Source organism: Pongo pygmaeus, chromosome 7 (assembly GCF_028885625.2).
Source record: "Pongo pygmaeus isolate AG05252 chromosome 7, NHGRI_mPonPyg2-v2.0_pri, whole genome shotgun sequence".
Lineage (NCBI taxonomy): Eukaryota > Metazoa > Chordata > Mammalia > Primates > Hominidae > Pongo > Pongo pygmaeus.
Genome location: NC_072380.2, coordinates 31,264,795 through 31,281,851, shown reverse-complemented (window position 1 = coordinate 31,281,851; position 17,057 = coordinate 31,264,795). Strand labels below are relative to the sequence as shown.

The window sequence follows — 17,057 nt, the reverse complement described above, 5'->3', positions numbered from 1 at the left end:
TGCCAATGAAATAGCCCAACATCTGACAGTTCTCTCTCTTTAGAAAAAAAGTACTCATAAAGTAAGTATAGAACATAGAAATATGGAACTCTGTACCTTTTTTTAGAAATGTTACTCCCAGAAGAAATCTTATCACATGGTTTATAAGAATATAACTTCTCCAAGTTAGACTGCATTTAAACATATAAAGGTCCATTAAAAAAAGTTTCAAAAGACTTTTAAATGTGAAGAAAATAAGATACAAAAATCTCAAAATCACAATTTTTTCTTTGCCAAATCAAGCTGTCAAATTAATCACCTGAAAATAACCTCCTAAATTATCAGTTTCTAAAGTTCTAAAGGTAGTTAGAAATGCATTCCAATGTCTTATCCCTTCCAAAACTACAGAAAATAAATCATCAAAAGAATACTCTAAGATATAGCAAGTGCAAACTTATAAAAACAATTCAATTACATTCTGCATACTTCAATAAAGCAGAAAAAGTTCACCAGAAAATGTAATTCACTATGCTTGCCTATTATTCCAGTGTTCTAATTAGCTGAAGTCTGCCAGTGGATTAGTATTTAATCTGTAATAGTTATCTAAGATCTTAGATCAAAAAAAGCAAGAAAGTATGTGAGTGTGTGTGCGTGTGTGTGTGTGTGTGAGAGAGAGAGAGAGAAAGAATGTATGTGTGTGTGTGTGTGGGTCTTTAATAAGAACACTTAGGAATCAATTTTTTGATCAACTGTAAGTATTATAACGTGTGAATACTCTAAGCCAAATGAGTTAGAAGATAGGTTTAAAAGAACCCAAATTAATTCCTTTCTCAAATACCTCCAATTCTTTATTAGCCCCAGAAATTATATACCATAAATTTCAGTCTGTTCACATCACTTCCCTTGCCAAATTTTATGCTTTGTTATATATGCCATTTTCTCTTTAATTGGAAAGGAATTAAAATATAAAATTTTAAACAGAATTTGAATCAATAAAGAATGAAATAAATCAGAACAATTTCTTTAAAACAAACCTTCTTCTCTGTAGTTAATTCAACTGGTACTTGATTATAATAATGCTCTTTGGTGCCTGAAGATACAGTTTTCGAGCTGAAAAATAATAAAATTAAATTATTTCAAATGTTAAGATGCAAGTGTCTAATTCATGAATCATGATACTCCACTCTCAGAAAGATGAATAAGATATTACCCTTTTAGAACTAGTGATTCTTAAAACTGATTTTTTTTTTCCAGAAAAAACTCTGGAAGCTTTAAGATGTTTGAAAGAAAAAACTCACAAGTGACCAATCGCATGTAAAGGTACAAAAAAGTAAGCAACAAATGTATTCCCTTTCCACTTCTACACACAAGAAGTAAATACGATATATGGATTCCTCCGCATTGATTTCAATACTGCTTCTTTAATCAATGAGAAAGAAGTTTTCTAAATACCATGGTCAGCTACTTCCCATCAACCAAGAAAATGTTCTGGCTGGGAGCAGTGGATCATGCCTGTAATCCCAGTAGTTTGGGAGGCTGAGACAGAAGGATCACTTGAGCTCAGGAGTTCAAGACCAGCCTAGGAAGCGCAAGAAGACCCTGTCTCTACATAAAAAATTAAAATATATTAGCTGGGCATAGTAGTGCATGTCTGTAGTCCCAGCTACTCAGGTGGATGAGGATTACTTGGGCCCATGAGATCGAGGCTGCAGTGAGCTATGATCGCACCACTGCACTCCAGCTTGAGCGACACAGAGAGACTCTGTCTCTTAAAAAAGAAGAGTGCTCTATGACTTATCCTTTCCTCACAGATCCCTTCCCCCAAACTGACTAAAATAGGCATACAAAAACAAACAGGTAATTCATTTTACTTGTGAGAGGCCTATAAACTGGTGTAATTTGAATCTCATAGATAGCAACAAAAAACCCAGAAGTTACAAGAAAAAAAACTGAAAAATGAACCTAGGCAGAAGAAACTTCTTTGGACACAATTCTTCATTAGCTTGAAGGATGAGGCTCTGAGATTCTGTATTTGCTTTATGAAGCCAATTTCTACCCTATTAGAAGCAAAAAGGATATTTTAATACAGAGTGGGAAACAAAATTAAGTCAAACAGGCAGACTCCTACACTGTTTACCTTTCTCGTAAGGGTGCAAATCTTCACAAATTTGTTATACCCAGGAACTTCTACCAAGAATCCCTCAGTGATGAGCTGACGGGAAAAAGCCTTCCACCAACTCTCTGTTTGATCCTTGCCAGTGCCAAATAAACTGTGCCTGCGATATTGATCGGCAAGACGCCGAGAATTCTGAAATTAGGAATAAAATCAGTATCTAAAAATGCTAATTTAAACATATAGGTTAAGTAAAACACAGACTTGTCTATTGATTCTTTGGATTTACACTAAATTTCAACTTTAAAAACCTATAAAAATGTTATACCCATCATGCTCATTCTGAACACTCAACTCACAAATACATTATCAAAATAATGTTCCTTTTGTGTCTTAAATAATGGCAGGAAATTTCACATATAATTCAGATGCATTTCCCAATGTATAGGTTTGGATATGTGTTTGGAACACTTAGCTTTTGTTATTTAGACCTCTTAGCAAACTCACATTATTGTTTGAAACAGTGATCAAAATCCTACAGCTCGAGACTAGAACCATGAGAATTACACAAAACGCAACGCGTCATGCCTGTAATCCCAGCACTTTCGGAGGCCAAGGCGGGTGGATCACGAGGTCAGGAGATCAAGACCATCGTGGCTAACATGGTGAAACCCCGTCTCTACTAAAAATACAAAAAATTAGCCGGGTGTTGTGGTGAGCACCTGTGGTCCCAGCTACTCGGGAGGCTAAGGCAGAAGGATGGCATGAATCTGGGAGCTGGAGCTTGCAGTGAGCCGAGATCACGCCACTGCACTCCAGCCTGGGCAACAGAGCGAGACTCCATCTCAAAAAAAAAAAAAAAACCTGCAATGCGAACCAATAGCTACTCATCCATGAGTGCAGTGCAACAACTCACAGCTTCCAATGCATTTTTGTTTTTACTGTGCTTTTGCACATGATACACTGCAAAATTTACTTAATCATTTATAATTTAGCTGCTTCACTAAGATATACCAGGAAAAGCAGGTGCATGCTAAACAGCTGATGGTTTTAAGGTATGTTTTCCTAAGTGAAGGGAGAATTCCTATGGGAGGCTCTTCACAGCGATCAAGTTCTAGAAATGTTATGAAAGCTAGTCTGTCATGTGCAATTCTGTTGTTCTCTAACAGAGAGGACTCTCCTGCTTTCACTCCCTATAAAAGTACTTTTTCATTCACTTTGTCCTCTTACTGCCTCTTTCATTCATCCTACACATTTAAATACTACTTTAAATATATATAGTATATGGGCCAGGCACAGTGGTTCATGCCTGTAATCCCAACACTTTGGGAGGATCACTTAAGCCCAGGAGCTTGAGACCATCCTGGGCAACACAGTGAGACCCACATAGTGTGGTGGTTTGTACCTGTTGTCCCAGCTACTCAGGAGGCTGAAGCAGGAGCTGAGGCAGGAGAATTGTTCGAGCTCAGGAGATCGAGAATGCAGTGAGCTATGATGACACCACTGCACTCCAGACTGAGCAACGGAGTGAGACCCTGTCTCAAAAACAAAACAAAACAAAACAAAACAAAAAAACAAAGAAGTATACAAACATAGAGCTTTATGGAAAGTTACTCTTATTTAATATATTTGTGGTGAATGCGGCTGATTGTAATTCAAGAGTCATTCTAACTTCCATCTACTATGAATTCTTCTACTGCAGAATCTGGGACAATACAAATACTAGTTTTCAAACTCCCTTTCAGCTAGGGTTCTCGGTTCTGTATATTTGCATGACAGGTATAAGCAGGAAGTGAAGCCAAGGCTACTCCTCTGCTGTTTCTGCTGGCACGCATGACTGTGGAGGTATTTAATTTTTATAAGAAAGTATTAGCAAAGAACCCAGCATACAATGACGAGCTTCATAAGTATCAACAGGCATCCATTTTGTGGTTACAAATTATAGCAGGTTCACGTTGGTTTGCAGAGCATGCAAAGGTAGAAGCTTCCTGATTATTACAGCTTCCTACTCAATGTAGTCTGGGGTTAGGTGCTGTAGTGGAAGCTTCCCAAGTTGACAGATGGCTTCTTCATCACAGAAGAGGCCACAGCTCCCTTGGTGAACTACTTTGCAGTGGAACCTTGTCAACAATATTATAAGCCATTCAATACCTAGCAATAAATACCTTTCTGCTTAAATTCACTAGAATGATTATGAGCAATTTGAATTTCTATATAAAAATGCAGTATAAAATTTTAGAAAAAGGCAGATTATAACTCAACATTTTTACATTTCACATATATCCTAATGAAGGTTTAATAATCAGTTAAAAATCCAGGGATCAAAATTAAAAGAATATATAAAATGAGTTGCAGCAAACTTAGCTAAGGCAACTATAGGGCTCTCTATTACAAACATATTGGTTTTATTGAATTGATGAAAACATTATGATTACAGGTTTATCTTTTGGAATGTTAAAAATGTGAATACAAGCCTTCTAAAACAGAACAAGAACGACATACTTAAATGTAAAGATACATTGCTTTAATATTTGAGAATCTTCCCAAGTATATGACTGAAAACAAAAATAAATCACATCATAAATATTAATATGCTTATGTCATTTACTACTATTTCTAAGGTGTAGATTTGCCAAAAAATAGGCTAAGCAAGGGTGATCTTTCACAAAAAGGAAGCTGGGATGAAATTAGGTAAAGCAGGGTAAGTTCCCGACAGAGACAAACAGAGCAGTGCCTATATATTGGACTTAAAACATAGGCTTCTGATAGGCATAGTTAAGAGAATCTGTACCACGCTCTCCTAAATCTTAACAATAACAATAGAATAGAATTTTTTAATAGCTAAGGAATGAATTTTAGTGTCCTGATGATTATATTTATTAAAATATAATCAGAACAAGATTTAGAGAAATATAAACACCCAGGTACAATGTGGCACCCTCTTCCTTGTTAACAAGTCCTGTCTGTGCTAACCCTGACTTAGGGTTGATTTGAGTAGAATGTTTAAAAGTCAAACATACGTAGCATAAACAAGTCTAGAGATCGAATGTACGACATGAGAATTACAATTAATACAACTGTACTGTATTTGGGATTCCTGCTAAATGAGTGGATTTCAGCTGCATTTGCCACAAAAACAAAAAAATGGTTAACAATATAAGATGATGGATATGTTAATTAGTTTCATTATAGTAATCATTTTACTATAGGTAACCCATAACACCAAATTGTATACTTTAAATATACATAATATAATTTATTTTTATAAGTAAAATAAGATAAAACATCATAGAATTTCAGAGCTGGAGGGAATGTTGGAGCTCTTTGATCTATCTTAGTCATTTTTACCCATACTGTTAACAAATTATCAGAGGTTCAAAGATGTTAAATGGTAGCCTAATGTGTCACTGTGTAGCCATACTAAAGCTAGGACTAGAACACAGGCCTCCAGATAACTAGTTCTAATTTTTTTTTTTTGAGACACAGTCTCTCTTTGTCACCCAAGCTGGAGTGCAGAGGTCATCATAGCTCACCGTAGCCTCAATCTCCTGGACTCAAGGATGCTCCCACCTCAGCGTCCCAAGCAGCTGAGACTACAGGTGTATTCCACCATGCCCGCTAATATTTTTAAAACTTTTTTTGTAGAGGTGGGGTCTCGCTATGTTGCCTAGACTGGTCTTGAACTCCTGGGGTTGAGAGATCCCCGTGTCTCGGTCTCCCAAAGTGCTGGGATTACAGACATAAATGCTAATTTTTTCTTATTATACCACATGCATGCACAAGCACTTACACGCACCCCCCACACACACACCCAATATACATACATGTGGGGGCTCTTCAGCTACATTACCTGCGTTCAAGTCATAGCTCTGGCAAGTTACTTATCTTCTATTTCCTCATCTAATATGCAGGTATATTCATTTTTATCTCTTGAGGATGCTGTGAAGATTAAGTCCATAACCAGGACAAAGCCTGGCTCCGTAATATTAATCTGCTTTTTATTAGTTAACAGCTGATCCTTTAACTCGACCTGAATTTCTTAATCTAAGAGTAAAAAGCATGACTTGGTATCTAGGTGGGTTTCCTTCCCTGGAACACTTGTTAATGGTACTCTACGTCTGCTAGGGGTTACCTTGGTAGTAGTAGATTCTATTGCTTGCAAACTAATAACACCAAAGGTATTAAGTTCCCTAACTAGAATCACTAGCTCTCTAAACACTAAAAGTTACACTTCTGGCTTTTCCTTTCATAAGCATAAAAAAACCATTTATTAGTATGCAACAATGAGGTTTTATCTGATCAGCAGGGATTAACTGTCCCTTCCCCTCATGATCAATAACTATGAAAACTGTGTACTATTTGAATAAATTTACATTGTCTTGTTTCCATGGCAATCACCATGAAGAGGATGCTACACCTTTGCTTTAAAGCAGAGTATCTTTGTTTTAAAGGAAGCATATTCCTTTTTCAACTAGGAATCCAAACTAAAACAAGTAACATTAAAAAAAAAAAAACAGAATTAAAACAGAGTACAGTAAGAAATTTCAACAAGAAATGCTTAATGATTTCTCACTCTGAACAAGGCCTCCTCTGTTAATTGCTTAAGTGTTCAGTTAATTTTGTAGGTTGTCCACTGATAAGAGTAAAAACTGCCTATGATGAGAAAGCTGCTATACAGAACACAGCTTAGGGATTTGGGCATTCATTCATTCATTCATTCATTCATTCATTCATTTGAGACAGGGTATTGCTCTGTCACCCAGGCTGGAGTGCAGCGGTGTAATCATGGCTCACTGCAGTCCTGAATTCCTAGATTCAATCGATCCTCCCACCTCAACTTCCCACAAGAAGGACTACATGCACACACATCACCACTCGGCTAATTTTTAAATTTTTTTTGTAGAGACGGAGTCTCGCTATGTTGCCCAGGCTCATCTTGGACTCCTGGTCTCGAGCAATGCCCCCCACCTTGGCTTCCCACAAGTGCTGAAATTACAGGTGTGAGCTACCATGTCCACTGGGCATAAAAATACAAATTTAAAACTGTATGTTACAGCACAATAAATAGAAAAGACACTAGACTAGCAGGCAGGAAATCCATTTGCTCATCCTGACTCTGGCACAAAGTAACAGTATGACCTAGGACAGGTCATTCAGCTTTCAGTTTAACTCAATCTCAACTACAGTAAAATAAGGCAATAGGGTTAAATAGTCTTTTTGCCAGTGTTAGCTCTAAGCAGGTATACTTCTGTGGGATGCCATCTCAAAAAGAGAAATTTTCAGGCTGGCACAGTGGCTGACGCCTGTAATCCCAATATCTCGGGAAGCCAAGGTGGGCAGACCACTTGAGGCCAGGGGTTCAAGACCAGCCTGGGAAACATAGGGAGACCCTGTCTCTACAAAAAAGTTAGCTGGGCATGGTGGCATGCACCTGTAGTGCCACGTACTCAGGAGGCCAAGGAGGTAGGATCGCTTGAACTGGAAACTTTGAGGCTTTTGTGACCTATGATCATGCCACTGTACTCCAGAGCCTGGGTGACATATCACATTCTTTCCCTTTATAAACCAGGTGGAAGAATAAGGGTCACCAAAACTGACATATCATGGAATGTGGAAATCTAACTGATCGGTAAGTGTTAGAATAAAGAGAACTGACTGGCCAGGGTACATGACCCAACGTATCAGTTTCCGGTAAAAGCAAATTCTTTACAACCGTATCTGACAGAGTAAAAAAGAAAAAAGAAAAAAGAAAAAGAAGAGAGAAGAGAAGAGGAGAGAAGAAAGAAGAAAAGACTTGCCACTTCTCCATATTAACTTCTTTAAAAGTCATAATTGCTTTTTGTACTGTGAATGCCACATTCTTCTCCACCCTTCTTCCCTCATTCCTTCTCTGAATGAATGTCCAAATCCACAGTATCACACCAAAATCTACTATATATTCCACAAAAATAGGAAGTTCTAGTGATACCTTCACAAAGACTCCTCTAATTTCTCTAAACACTCTCTCTTCAGAACTTCAACAGCATTTATATGTATTCACATGTCCCTTAACTCATTCTCTGCTACATTACACTCATTTCTTCTTAAGTAACATCTTCCATAATAGATGATGCATCTCATCTAATTTAGCTTTGAATCCCCCCACAAAATGTAATACAGTGCCTTATACAAAAATACACGTTTAATAACTACTGGAAAAAATAGCCATAAACTCCAACTCAAGAAATTTTAAACTCAGCCTGGCACAGTGACTCTCGGTGCTTTGGGAGGCCAAGGGTGGGGGGTATCACTTGAGCCCTGGAGTTTGAGACAGGCAGGGCAACATGGGGAGACCCTATACCTACAAAAAAATTAAAAAATAAAAAAAATAGCTGGGTGGGGTGGCACCTGTGGTCCCAGCTACTCTGGAGGCTGAGGTGGGAGGATTGCTTGAACCCAGGAGTTCAAGGCTGCAGCAAGCTATGATCACACCACTGCATTCCAGCCTGGGCAACTCCTAAGTTCTTAAACTACAAAAAGCCCATAGCTATTGTTAAAAACACTTTAACTTTTTTTTTTTGGGGGGGGCGGTTGGGGGAGGACGGGGGTGCTTTTTCCCAGTCCCTACAGGCCAAAGAAGCTCACAGCTGCAACTTTAGAGCTTCAGAAAGTCATTGTGAACTATAATTCTATGTGCAAAATAAAACCAAAAGATGAAGTAGTGATAATTATCTCTAGGAATACATTTCATTCAGATGAAACAGCTTGTCTAGAAAACAGGATGGATAACCCTCTCCCGTTAGATAGTTTGAAAATTACAAGAGTGATTGAAACTACCAATAGTTTCAACAAATGTCTATAGTCAAATCATGCATTATCAAAACCACCGTCTAATTCTAGTGCTACGACAAGATTTGGCGGCATTCTGCTAATGTGATCAGAAGAGAAGTTTCACTTAATCTCTCAGTTATGCAAATTAATGAGTGTGTTTTTATTTTCTAATCTATAAAATTAAGGTCATTGCATATCTTATCACATATTTATACAGAATGTTTAAAGATTTTTACATAGCGGGTTGTTCAGACAGCTAAAACAAAGTTCCTTAAGTAATACCTTTACTGTTTAATTTCTAATCAAACTTGCAGCTTCAAAACAAAATTTTAAACTCTATTCACAAACTCCTAGATAGGCTACATAACTGTTTATACTATTCAGAAAAATCTTGTGTAAGAGAGAATTATATGCTGCTACTATATGTTATAAATTTATATACATTATCTCTTTAACTAAACTCCAATTATTCCCAGTTTAAAATGTTTATTTTACAGCTCAAAATCATGTACAAAGATATTAATTTTTCGTAAGTTGGTTAAAGGGAACATTTTACTAAATTCTCAAAGGAATTATAATGATAATTTTAAAAACAATATCCCAGGATACCAAGATCACTGAAATGGGGAGAAAAAAAAAACATTGCCTTATTTTCATTGCATTTAGTGTCTACAGATTTTCATTAAGTGGTACTTTTAGAAAAGTTTTATCTAGCAAGGGTAGTGTAATATTTCACAAAGGATAAACTTCTTAATTTGAGGACTCCCAGAAGAGACTGTCAGTGCAAGTGGTCTGATTTGGTTTTTTAATAGGTGAAATCTGATCTCTCTTGTGGCCAGTTCAAGTTTGTCAAGGAGCCTACTTAGACTTATTTGTTGATACTGGATATGGTGGGATTACACCAAATTAAAATAAGAATAATTTTTATAAATTATACATTCAACTGGGATACACAGGTTTTGAAGGTGATAGAGACAGAATACATTGTCATAGATCTCAATTATATTTAAGCTGTCCCTTACAACTAAAATTCTTGTTATAAAAAATACAGACAGTTTCACTCACAGCACCTAAAACAGTCCTTAGGCAACACTTCTACTATTAAATTTCTAATCCAACTTGTGATTTACAAACAAAATTTTAAACTCCATTTAGAATCTAAAAACATCAGTACATGAAAAATCAACAGAAGTTTTCAATATATTTCACTAAAAATATTTCACAACTAATTTAATAAATATGTTTCTTTTTTTTTTTATTGAGACGGAATCTCACTCTGTCGCCCAGGCTGGAGTGCAGTGGCACGATCTCGGCTCACTGCAAGCTCTGCCTCCCAGGTTCACGCCATTCTCCTGCCTCAGCCTCCAATATGTTCCTTTCTAAAAATACAAACTCAGAAAGTATTTACATGAAGCATTCGAGCATTTCACAAATAAATGCTTACCTATTCTACATTCAAAACGAGAATTTTAATCTCTATTTTAAAGTATATTTTTAATAAATATGCATATTTGCAAAGTATCCTATCTCTTGCTCTTGATTTATTCAGCCAATATCAGTGTGTAATCCTTAGCTTTGCTTTATAGACTTCTAAATCAGGGGAAAAAATCATATAAAGGAAAGGACTACAGAACAAGCTCTTGGACTGCAAGGGTCCTATCTTATTCACATTTGTACCCGTGGTTGTTTAGAAGAATACTGGAACATCAATCACTCCAAAAAAAAGTAGCTGAATTTAATTGATTATTTATTCATTAGTAAAGGCAAAAACCACAATTTTCTTATAACTTTAAATACTTCTGATAGGAAACAGAAGGAAAAATAAATATGTCCCAAATATTGTTACTGAAATTAGACATTTAAAAAAATAATCCCTATAACTAAAGTTTTCCTTGAAGAATTTAATAGTTTCCTGGACAAAAGGACAATTTTGTTCTACCTGTCCCTTGATACAATGAAAGTTAACTTTTCTTAATTATCCTAAGCAAGACTAGTCTAGGGATTCACCCAAATGCAATGTGATAAACTAACACAGTGCTTCCAGACTGAGCTGCAGAGCTGAACATCGGCTTGAACATGAAAACAGCAGAAGATGCCATACACACGGGTTTTATCCAAAGTAATGAATGTAGTGTTTAACTGGAACTTAGTAAGACTCTATGAGTTCCTAGTCACCCATCTGAAGTCAAAGCTACAATCATAATACTGCAAACCTCTGAAGAAAAGTGTAATAGAAGTAAAAGAAGATCTATGAAGGGAATTCACAGATATACTTACAGATCCTCGGAGAAATAAAATTGGAAGCCCAATTCCAAATTTTTCCTCTAAGATGTCCACAGCAGACAAAAGCTTAAATGCTTGTGGACCAAAGTCCCAGGATGTATCCTCTGAGTCATCCATGGAATAGTAATTATCCAATCTAAATAAAAATAATAACATTTGAAGAAAGCTTAGCAAAGGCATGTATCTTTAGAAATCAAAAGATTTAACATAACAATTAGCCAAGTAAAAAATAACTCAAATGTGCCAACTGCTTCAGAAGCTACGAATAAAGTTCATTATACCCGAGTATGTAAAGTATCTAAAATATGAAAAATAAACTATTGTAGTGTAACAGATATGTTATGTTGATGGTTCTCAATTCTAGTGCCCTAGAAGCAAGTTTCATGGGAGGCGCCTCAGACCACAGAAAGGAATAATGTTAATAATAGAACAAGCAAGCAGAGTTGCTGTATTTACAGCTAGAACAGCTCCACTTACTTGACCGATTATATAAATATTGGACTTTAGTGTTAAAGGTGTGTTGCACAAAAAAAAAAAAAAAAGCCTTTCAGCTTAGAAAAAACACATCTCAGTTGCTGCCTCTTTCTTCTGCCACTCCTGGTCCTGTTTAGGGGCTCACTCATTCGGGGCAGACCTGGTACCTCTTTTGTGAAGCAGCAGCTGAGGAGACTGCCACACTCACCAGGGTCCACAAAAAGCCCAAGGAAAGTCAAGACTGAGAACAAGGATAATGTTCATTTGAAGGTTCATCTTAAACTGTGGTGCAGTTTAAGATAAAGATAAGAGCTGAATGAGCAGGCCACTAGGGGACAAAGGGAGTCTTTTCACAGAACCAATGCTTCTTTTCCCCACCCCATCTCCACTGAAGTCAATCTAAACATATTGGCCATTTAGTTAAAAAAAAAAGAAAGAAAAGAAAAGCAATGTGCTTGTGGACATACACCAGTTACTTTATGTGCAATAAAAGAGTAGGAAGGGGAAAATGAAAGAATAGAGAAAACTATGTAGTCAGGATGTGGTGGAACCAAATTGCAACTTTCTCTTTCTTTTTTTTTTTTTTTCTTGAGACAGAGTTTTGCTCTTGTCACCCAGGCTGGAGTGTAGTGGTGGCCCCATCTTGGCTCACTGCAACCTCCGCCTCTCAGGTTCAAGCCATTCTCCTGCCTCAGCCTTTATACTCCAGGATGTTATTTTGCTGTCACAGTTTTAGCAAAAAACAATATAAAAATCCTTGCATACCTTGTTCAATTAGAGAATTTTAATGTTTTTCATTTATCATTGTAAAACCAAGGACAATTTTACAACTGTTTTTATGTAGCTGTTACTTGTGGGGCAATCTGTCTTTAAGTAGAAATAAATTAGTAATAATAACTCCAAGATAGTTTTCCCTTAGTCAAGTGTCTTGTTTAAATAAACTTCTTTAAAATGAAGAAAAAAAGAACCCAAATCCTATGCTATAAATTGTTAAACGCTAATGACTGTAAAATATGACACAAAGATTATAAACCTTTCATTTAAGTAGATTTAGAAGTTAAATTCCTAAGTCACCCTTTGGGTAGATCTGAAATTATCATAAATTCAAATGAGAATTATTTAAGTAGGTTGAGAACAAAAGGACTCATTAAAGAAAATCTACTATAGAGTTCAACTACCTAATTCAATTGCTTTCCTTAGAGTAAGTATCTTTGAAATAGCAATAAGAATGCATTCAATATTCCAGATAAAATAATGTTTGGGAAAAAAAAAAAACTATGCTTAGGTTTATTCTCCTAATCTCTTTAGTGAGATGCTTAGCTGATTAATTTTCCTTTCTATTATGAGTATTTCAAGCTATCAAACTCCCACAAAGTACTATTCAATGTTGCCTCTTACCAGTTTTTTTGTTGTTGTTGTTAAAATTTTGTAGTGATGGGGTCTCGTTATGTTGCCCAGACTGGTCTTGAACTCCTGGCCTCAACTGATCCTCTCTCCTCAGTCTCCCAAAGAGCTAGAATGACAGATGTGAGCCACTGGGCCCTCTTACTAGTTTTTGTTTTTGTTTTTGTTTTTGTTTTTTTGAGACGGAGTGTCGCTCTGTCGCCAGGCTGGAGTGCAGTGGCCCAATCTCGGCTCACAGCAACCTCCGCCTCCCAGGTTCAAGCAATTCTCCTGCCTCAGCCTCCCAAGTAGCTGGGACTACAGGCGCGTGCCACCACGCCCAGCTAATTTTTGTATTTTTAGTAGAGACGGGGTTTCACCATGTTGGCCAGGATGGTTTCAATCTCTTGACCTTGTGATCCCCCAGCCTCGGCCTCCCAAAGTGCTGGGATTATAGGCGTGAGCCAACGCACCCAGTCTCTTACCGGTTTTAATGTATATCATTGTAACTATCCCTAAGTTCTAAAAATGTTAATGCATATTAATGTAGTTATCCGTAGGTTTAAAATTTTTTTTAATTTCCAGTTTGATTTTTTCTTTGAATATGAATTGTTATTTTTAATTTCCAAATGCATGAGAATTTTATTGTTTATCCGCTTATTTACTTCTAACTCAAATGCATTATGGTCAGAAAATGTGGTGAGAAAACTTCCAAATTCATTGAAGAATTTTGAGACAAGCTAGTCTAGTACGGGGTCAGAAAACACTTTCTATAAAGGACCAGATAGTAAGTATTTCAGGCTTTATAGGCCATGATAGGCTTTGTAGCCAACTACTTAACTCAAGCAGCCCTACATAACACATAAACAAAAGGCATGGCTGTGTTCTGAGAAAACTTTATTTACAAAAACATTAGTCAAGCGTGATGGCTCATGCCTATAATCCCAGCGCTTTAGGAGGCTGAGGTAGGAGAACTGATTGAGGCAAGGAGTTTGAAAACCAGCCTGGGCAACATACTGAGACTCTGTCTCTACCAAAAAAAAATTTTTTTAATTAACTGGGCCTGGTAGTGCATGCCTGTAGCTACTTGACTTGGGAAGCTGAGGCGAGAGAATTGCTTGAGCCCAGGAATTTGAGGTTACAGTGAGCTATGGTCATACCACTGCTCTCCAGCCTGTGTGACAGAGTGAGACCCTATGTCAAAAAAATTTAAAAAAAAAAAAAAAAAAACAGCATGCAGATTTGGCCTACAGACCATAGTTTGCCAACCCACGCTCTAATACACAGTTTTTTTGTTTTTGTTTTTAGTTTTTTTGTTTGTTTGGTTGGTTGGTTTTTTTTGAGACAGAGTCTTGCTCTGTTGCCCAGGCTGGAGTGCAGTGGCGTGATCTCGGCTTACTGCAAGCTCTGCCTCCCGGGTTCGCACAATTCTCCTACCTCAGCCTCCCAAGCAGCTGGGACTACAGGCGCCCGCCACCACATCCAGCTAATTTTTTGTATTTTTAGTAGAGACAGGGTTTCATCATGTTAGCCAGGATGGTCTCAATCTCCTGACCTCGGGATCCACCCGCCTTGGCCTCCCAAAGTGCTGGGATTACAGGCATGAGCCACTGCACCCGGCCCAATACATAGTTTTTAGAAATATTCCATGTATGTTTGAGGAGTGAAGTCTTTCAGTGCTTCGCAATCAGTGTGCTACAAACAAGTGAGTTGTAAGAGTGCTGAAAGGTTAATCACTCCAGATCTTAGGGTTTTGGACAGAAACTGAACTCTGACAATTAGCCCAGTGTGTTATATACACATATCATTTGCTATGTGGGTCATGAAGTAAAAATACTTGAGATAGACTACTATAGTTGCTTGGTCTAGGGCTCTATATACTATGTATCTGATAAATCAAACTTATTACTATGTTGACCAAATTTTCTATAGTGTACTAATTTTTGGATTGTTTACCCTACCAATAACTTAAAATTATATCAAATTCTCCCACTTTGATGGTGGATTTGTTGATTTCTCCACCTCTTCTGTCAGCTTTGTGCTTTATGTATTTGCTAGATTTTTAAGTGTGTTTTTTTTTTAAATAGAGATGGGGTCTTGCTATGTTGCCCAGGCTGTTCTCAAAGTCTTGGGTTCAAGCAATCCTCTTGCCTCAGCCTTCCAAAGGGCTGGGACTACAGGTGTGAGCCACCACTCCCAGACTAGTTTTTATTATTATTATTTTTTTTTTTATGTGAGACAGTCTTACTCTGACGCCCAGCCTGGAGTGTAGTGGTGCCATCACAGCTCACTGCAACTGCAGTCTCGACCTTCCAGGCTCAAGCGATCTTTCCACCTCAGCCTCCAGAGTAGCTGGGACTAGAGGCACATGATGCTATGCCTAGCTAATTTTTTATTTATTTTTTATTTTTGTAGAGACACAGTCTTGGTTTTTTGCCCAGACTGGTCTTAAAAATCCTGGTCTCAAGTGATCCTCCCACCTCAGCCTCCCAAAGTGCTGATACTACAAGTGTGAGCCACCATGCCAGGCAAGTTACTGTTTGTTGGTTGTATTTTTTTTGTTTTTGTTTTTGTTTTTTTTTAAAGGTGCATAAAACAATTCTGCCTTCTTAGTGAAGGAACTATTTGTCATTACACAGAAAACAACTCCATCCCTAATAATGCTTCTTTTGTCTTACAGTAATGCAGCTATTGAACTTAGGTATGTAGCTAACCCAACCAGGTAAATAATTTGTTTTTATTTTATTTTTTCAATTAACATAGGCAAATTGGTTGTATGTATGTGTAAAGTTCTACAAATTTTAAGATATCCATAGATTCATCTAACTCCCATCACAATCAGGGCACGATAAATCTATCACTCCAAAATACTGCCTTGTACTATCCTTTGGAATCATACCTTCTTCCTCCCCCAATCTCTAATAACCACTGATCTTTTCTTCATCCCTCTAGTATAGTTTTATGTTTCAAAGACTATTATATAAATGGAATCATGCTATAGAATTGGTATTATTTTGTCTTCTAAATGTTTGGTAGAATTTGTCATTGAAACTCTTTGGGCTAGGGAATTTTATTTTCAGAGATTTTTAACATAGAATTCAATCCCTCTAATGGTTGTAACACTATGCAGGTTATCTAATTCACTGTAAGTTTAATTAGCTTGAGATTATCAAGAAATTGATCCATTTCATCTAAATTATTGAAGTTATGTTCTGAGTTGTTCATAGTGTTCCCTTATCATCCCTAGTAATACCTGGGGGGTCTGTAGTGAAATTCCCTCTTTCATTCCTGGTATTGGTCTTCTGTGTCTTTTCTCTTTCTGTCAGTCTTATTAGAAGTTTGTATCAATTTTATTGATCTTTACATAGAATGAGCTTTTGAGTTCTTTGATTTTCTCTATTGTTTTTCCATTTTCTATTCACTGACAATGAATGCTGCATGCTGCTTTGTTTTTAATTTTTTTTGACATAGGGTCTCACTCTGTCACCCAGGCTGGACAGCAGTGGTATGACCATAGCTTTTCTATTCATTGACTTATGTTCTCTATTATTTCCTTCTATTTGCTTCATTTTGATTCATTTTGCTCTTATTTGCTTGTTGCTTAAGATGTAAGCTTAGGTGTTGATTTGAGACCTTTCTTCTTTTATAACATAGGTATTTAATACTATAAATTTCCTTCCCAGTATTGCATTAGCTGCATCTCACACATTTTGTATTTTCATTTCATTCAGTTCAAAACATTTTCTGATTTGCCTTGAGACTTCCTCTTTGACTCATGGATTTATTTATAAGTGTGTTATTTAATTTCTAAGGTTTAGAGACTTTTCTGTTATCTTTCTGTTATTGTTTTCTAGTTTAATTCCATTCTAGTCAAAAAATATACAAATACAAGATTCTTAAATTTGTTAAGATGTGTTTTATGACTCTGAATATGATCCATGTTCATGAATACTGCATCTGCACTTGAAAAGAATGTGTACTCTACTGTTGTTGAGTAGAATGTTCTAAAAAAGTC

The 17,057-nt window shown here is 36.8% G+C and overlaps 1 protein-coding gene across 2 annotated transcripts in view; it reads right to left on the bottom strand.

Annotated features, from left to right (window-relative positions):
* The window catches only part of WRN (WRN RecQ like helicase), a 142,027-nt gene that overhangs the window by 30,058 nt on the left and 94,912 nt on the right, over positions 1-17,057 (bottom strand). For both annotated transcript variants that reach the window (XM_054497957.2, XM_054497956.2), the window contains 5 exons: positions 11,180-11,321; positions 2,117-2,287; positions 1,942-2,036; positions 1,014-1,089; positions 97-170 (listed from right to left, as the gene is read on the bottom strand). In XM_054497957.2, the coding sequence (XP_054353932.1) occupies positions 97-170; positions 1,014-1,089; positions 1,942-2,036; positions 2,117-2,287; positions 11,180-11,321 (558 nt within the window). The remainder of the gene's footprint in view (positions 1-96; positions 171-1,013; positions 1,090-1,941; positions 2,037-2,116; positions 2,288-11,179; positions 11,322-17,057) is intronic.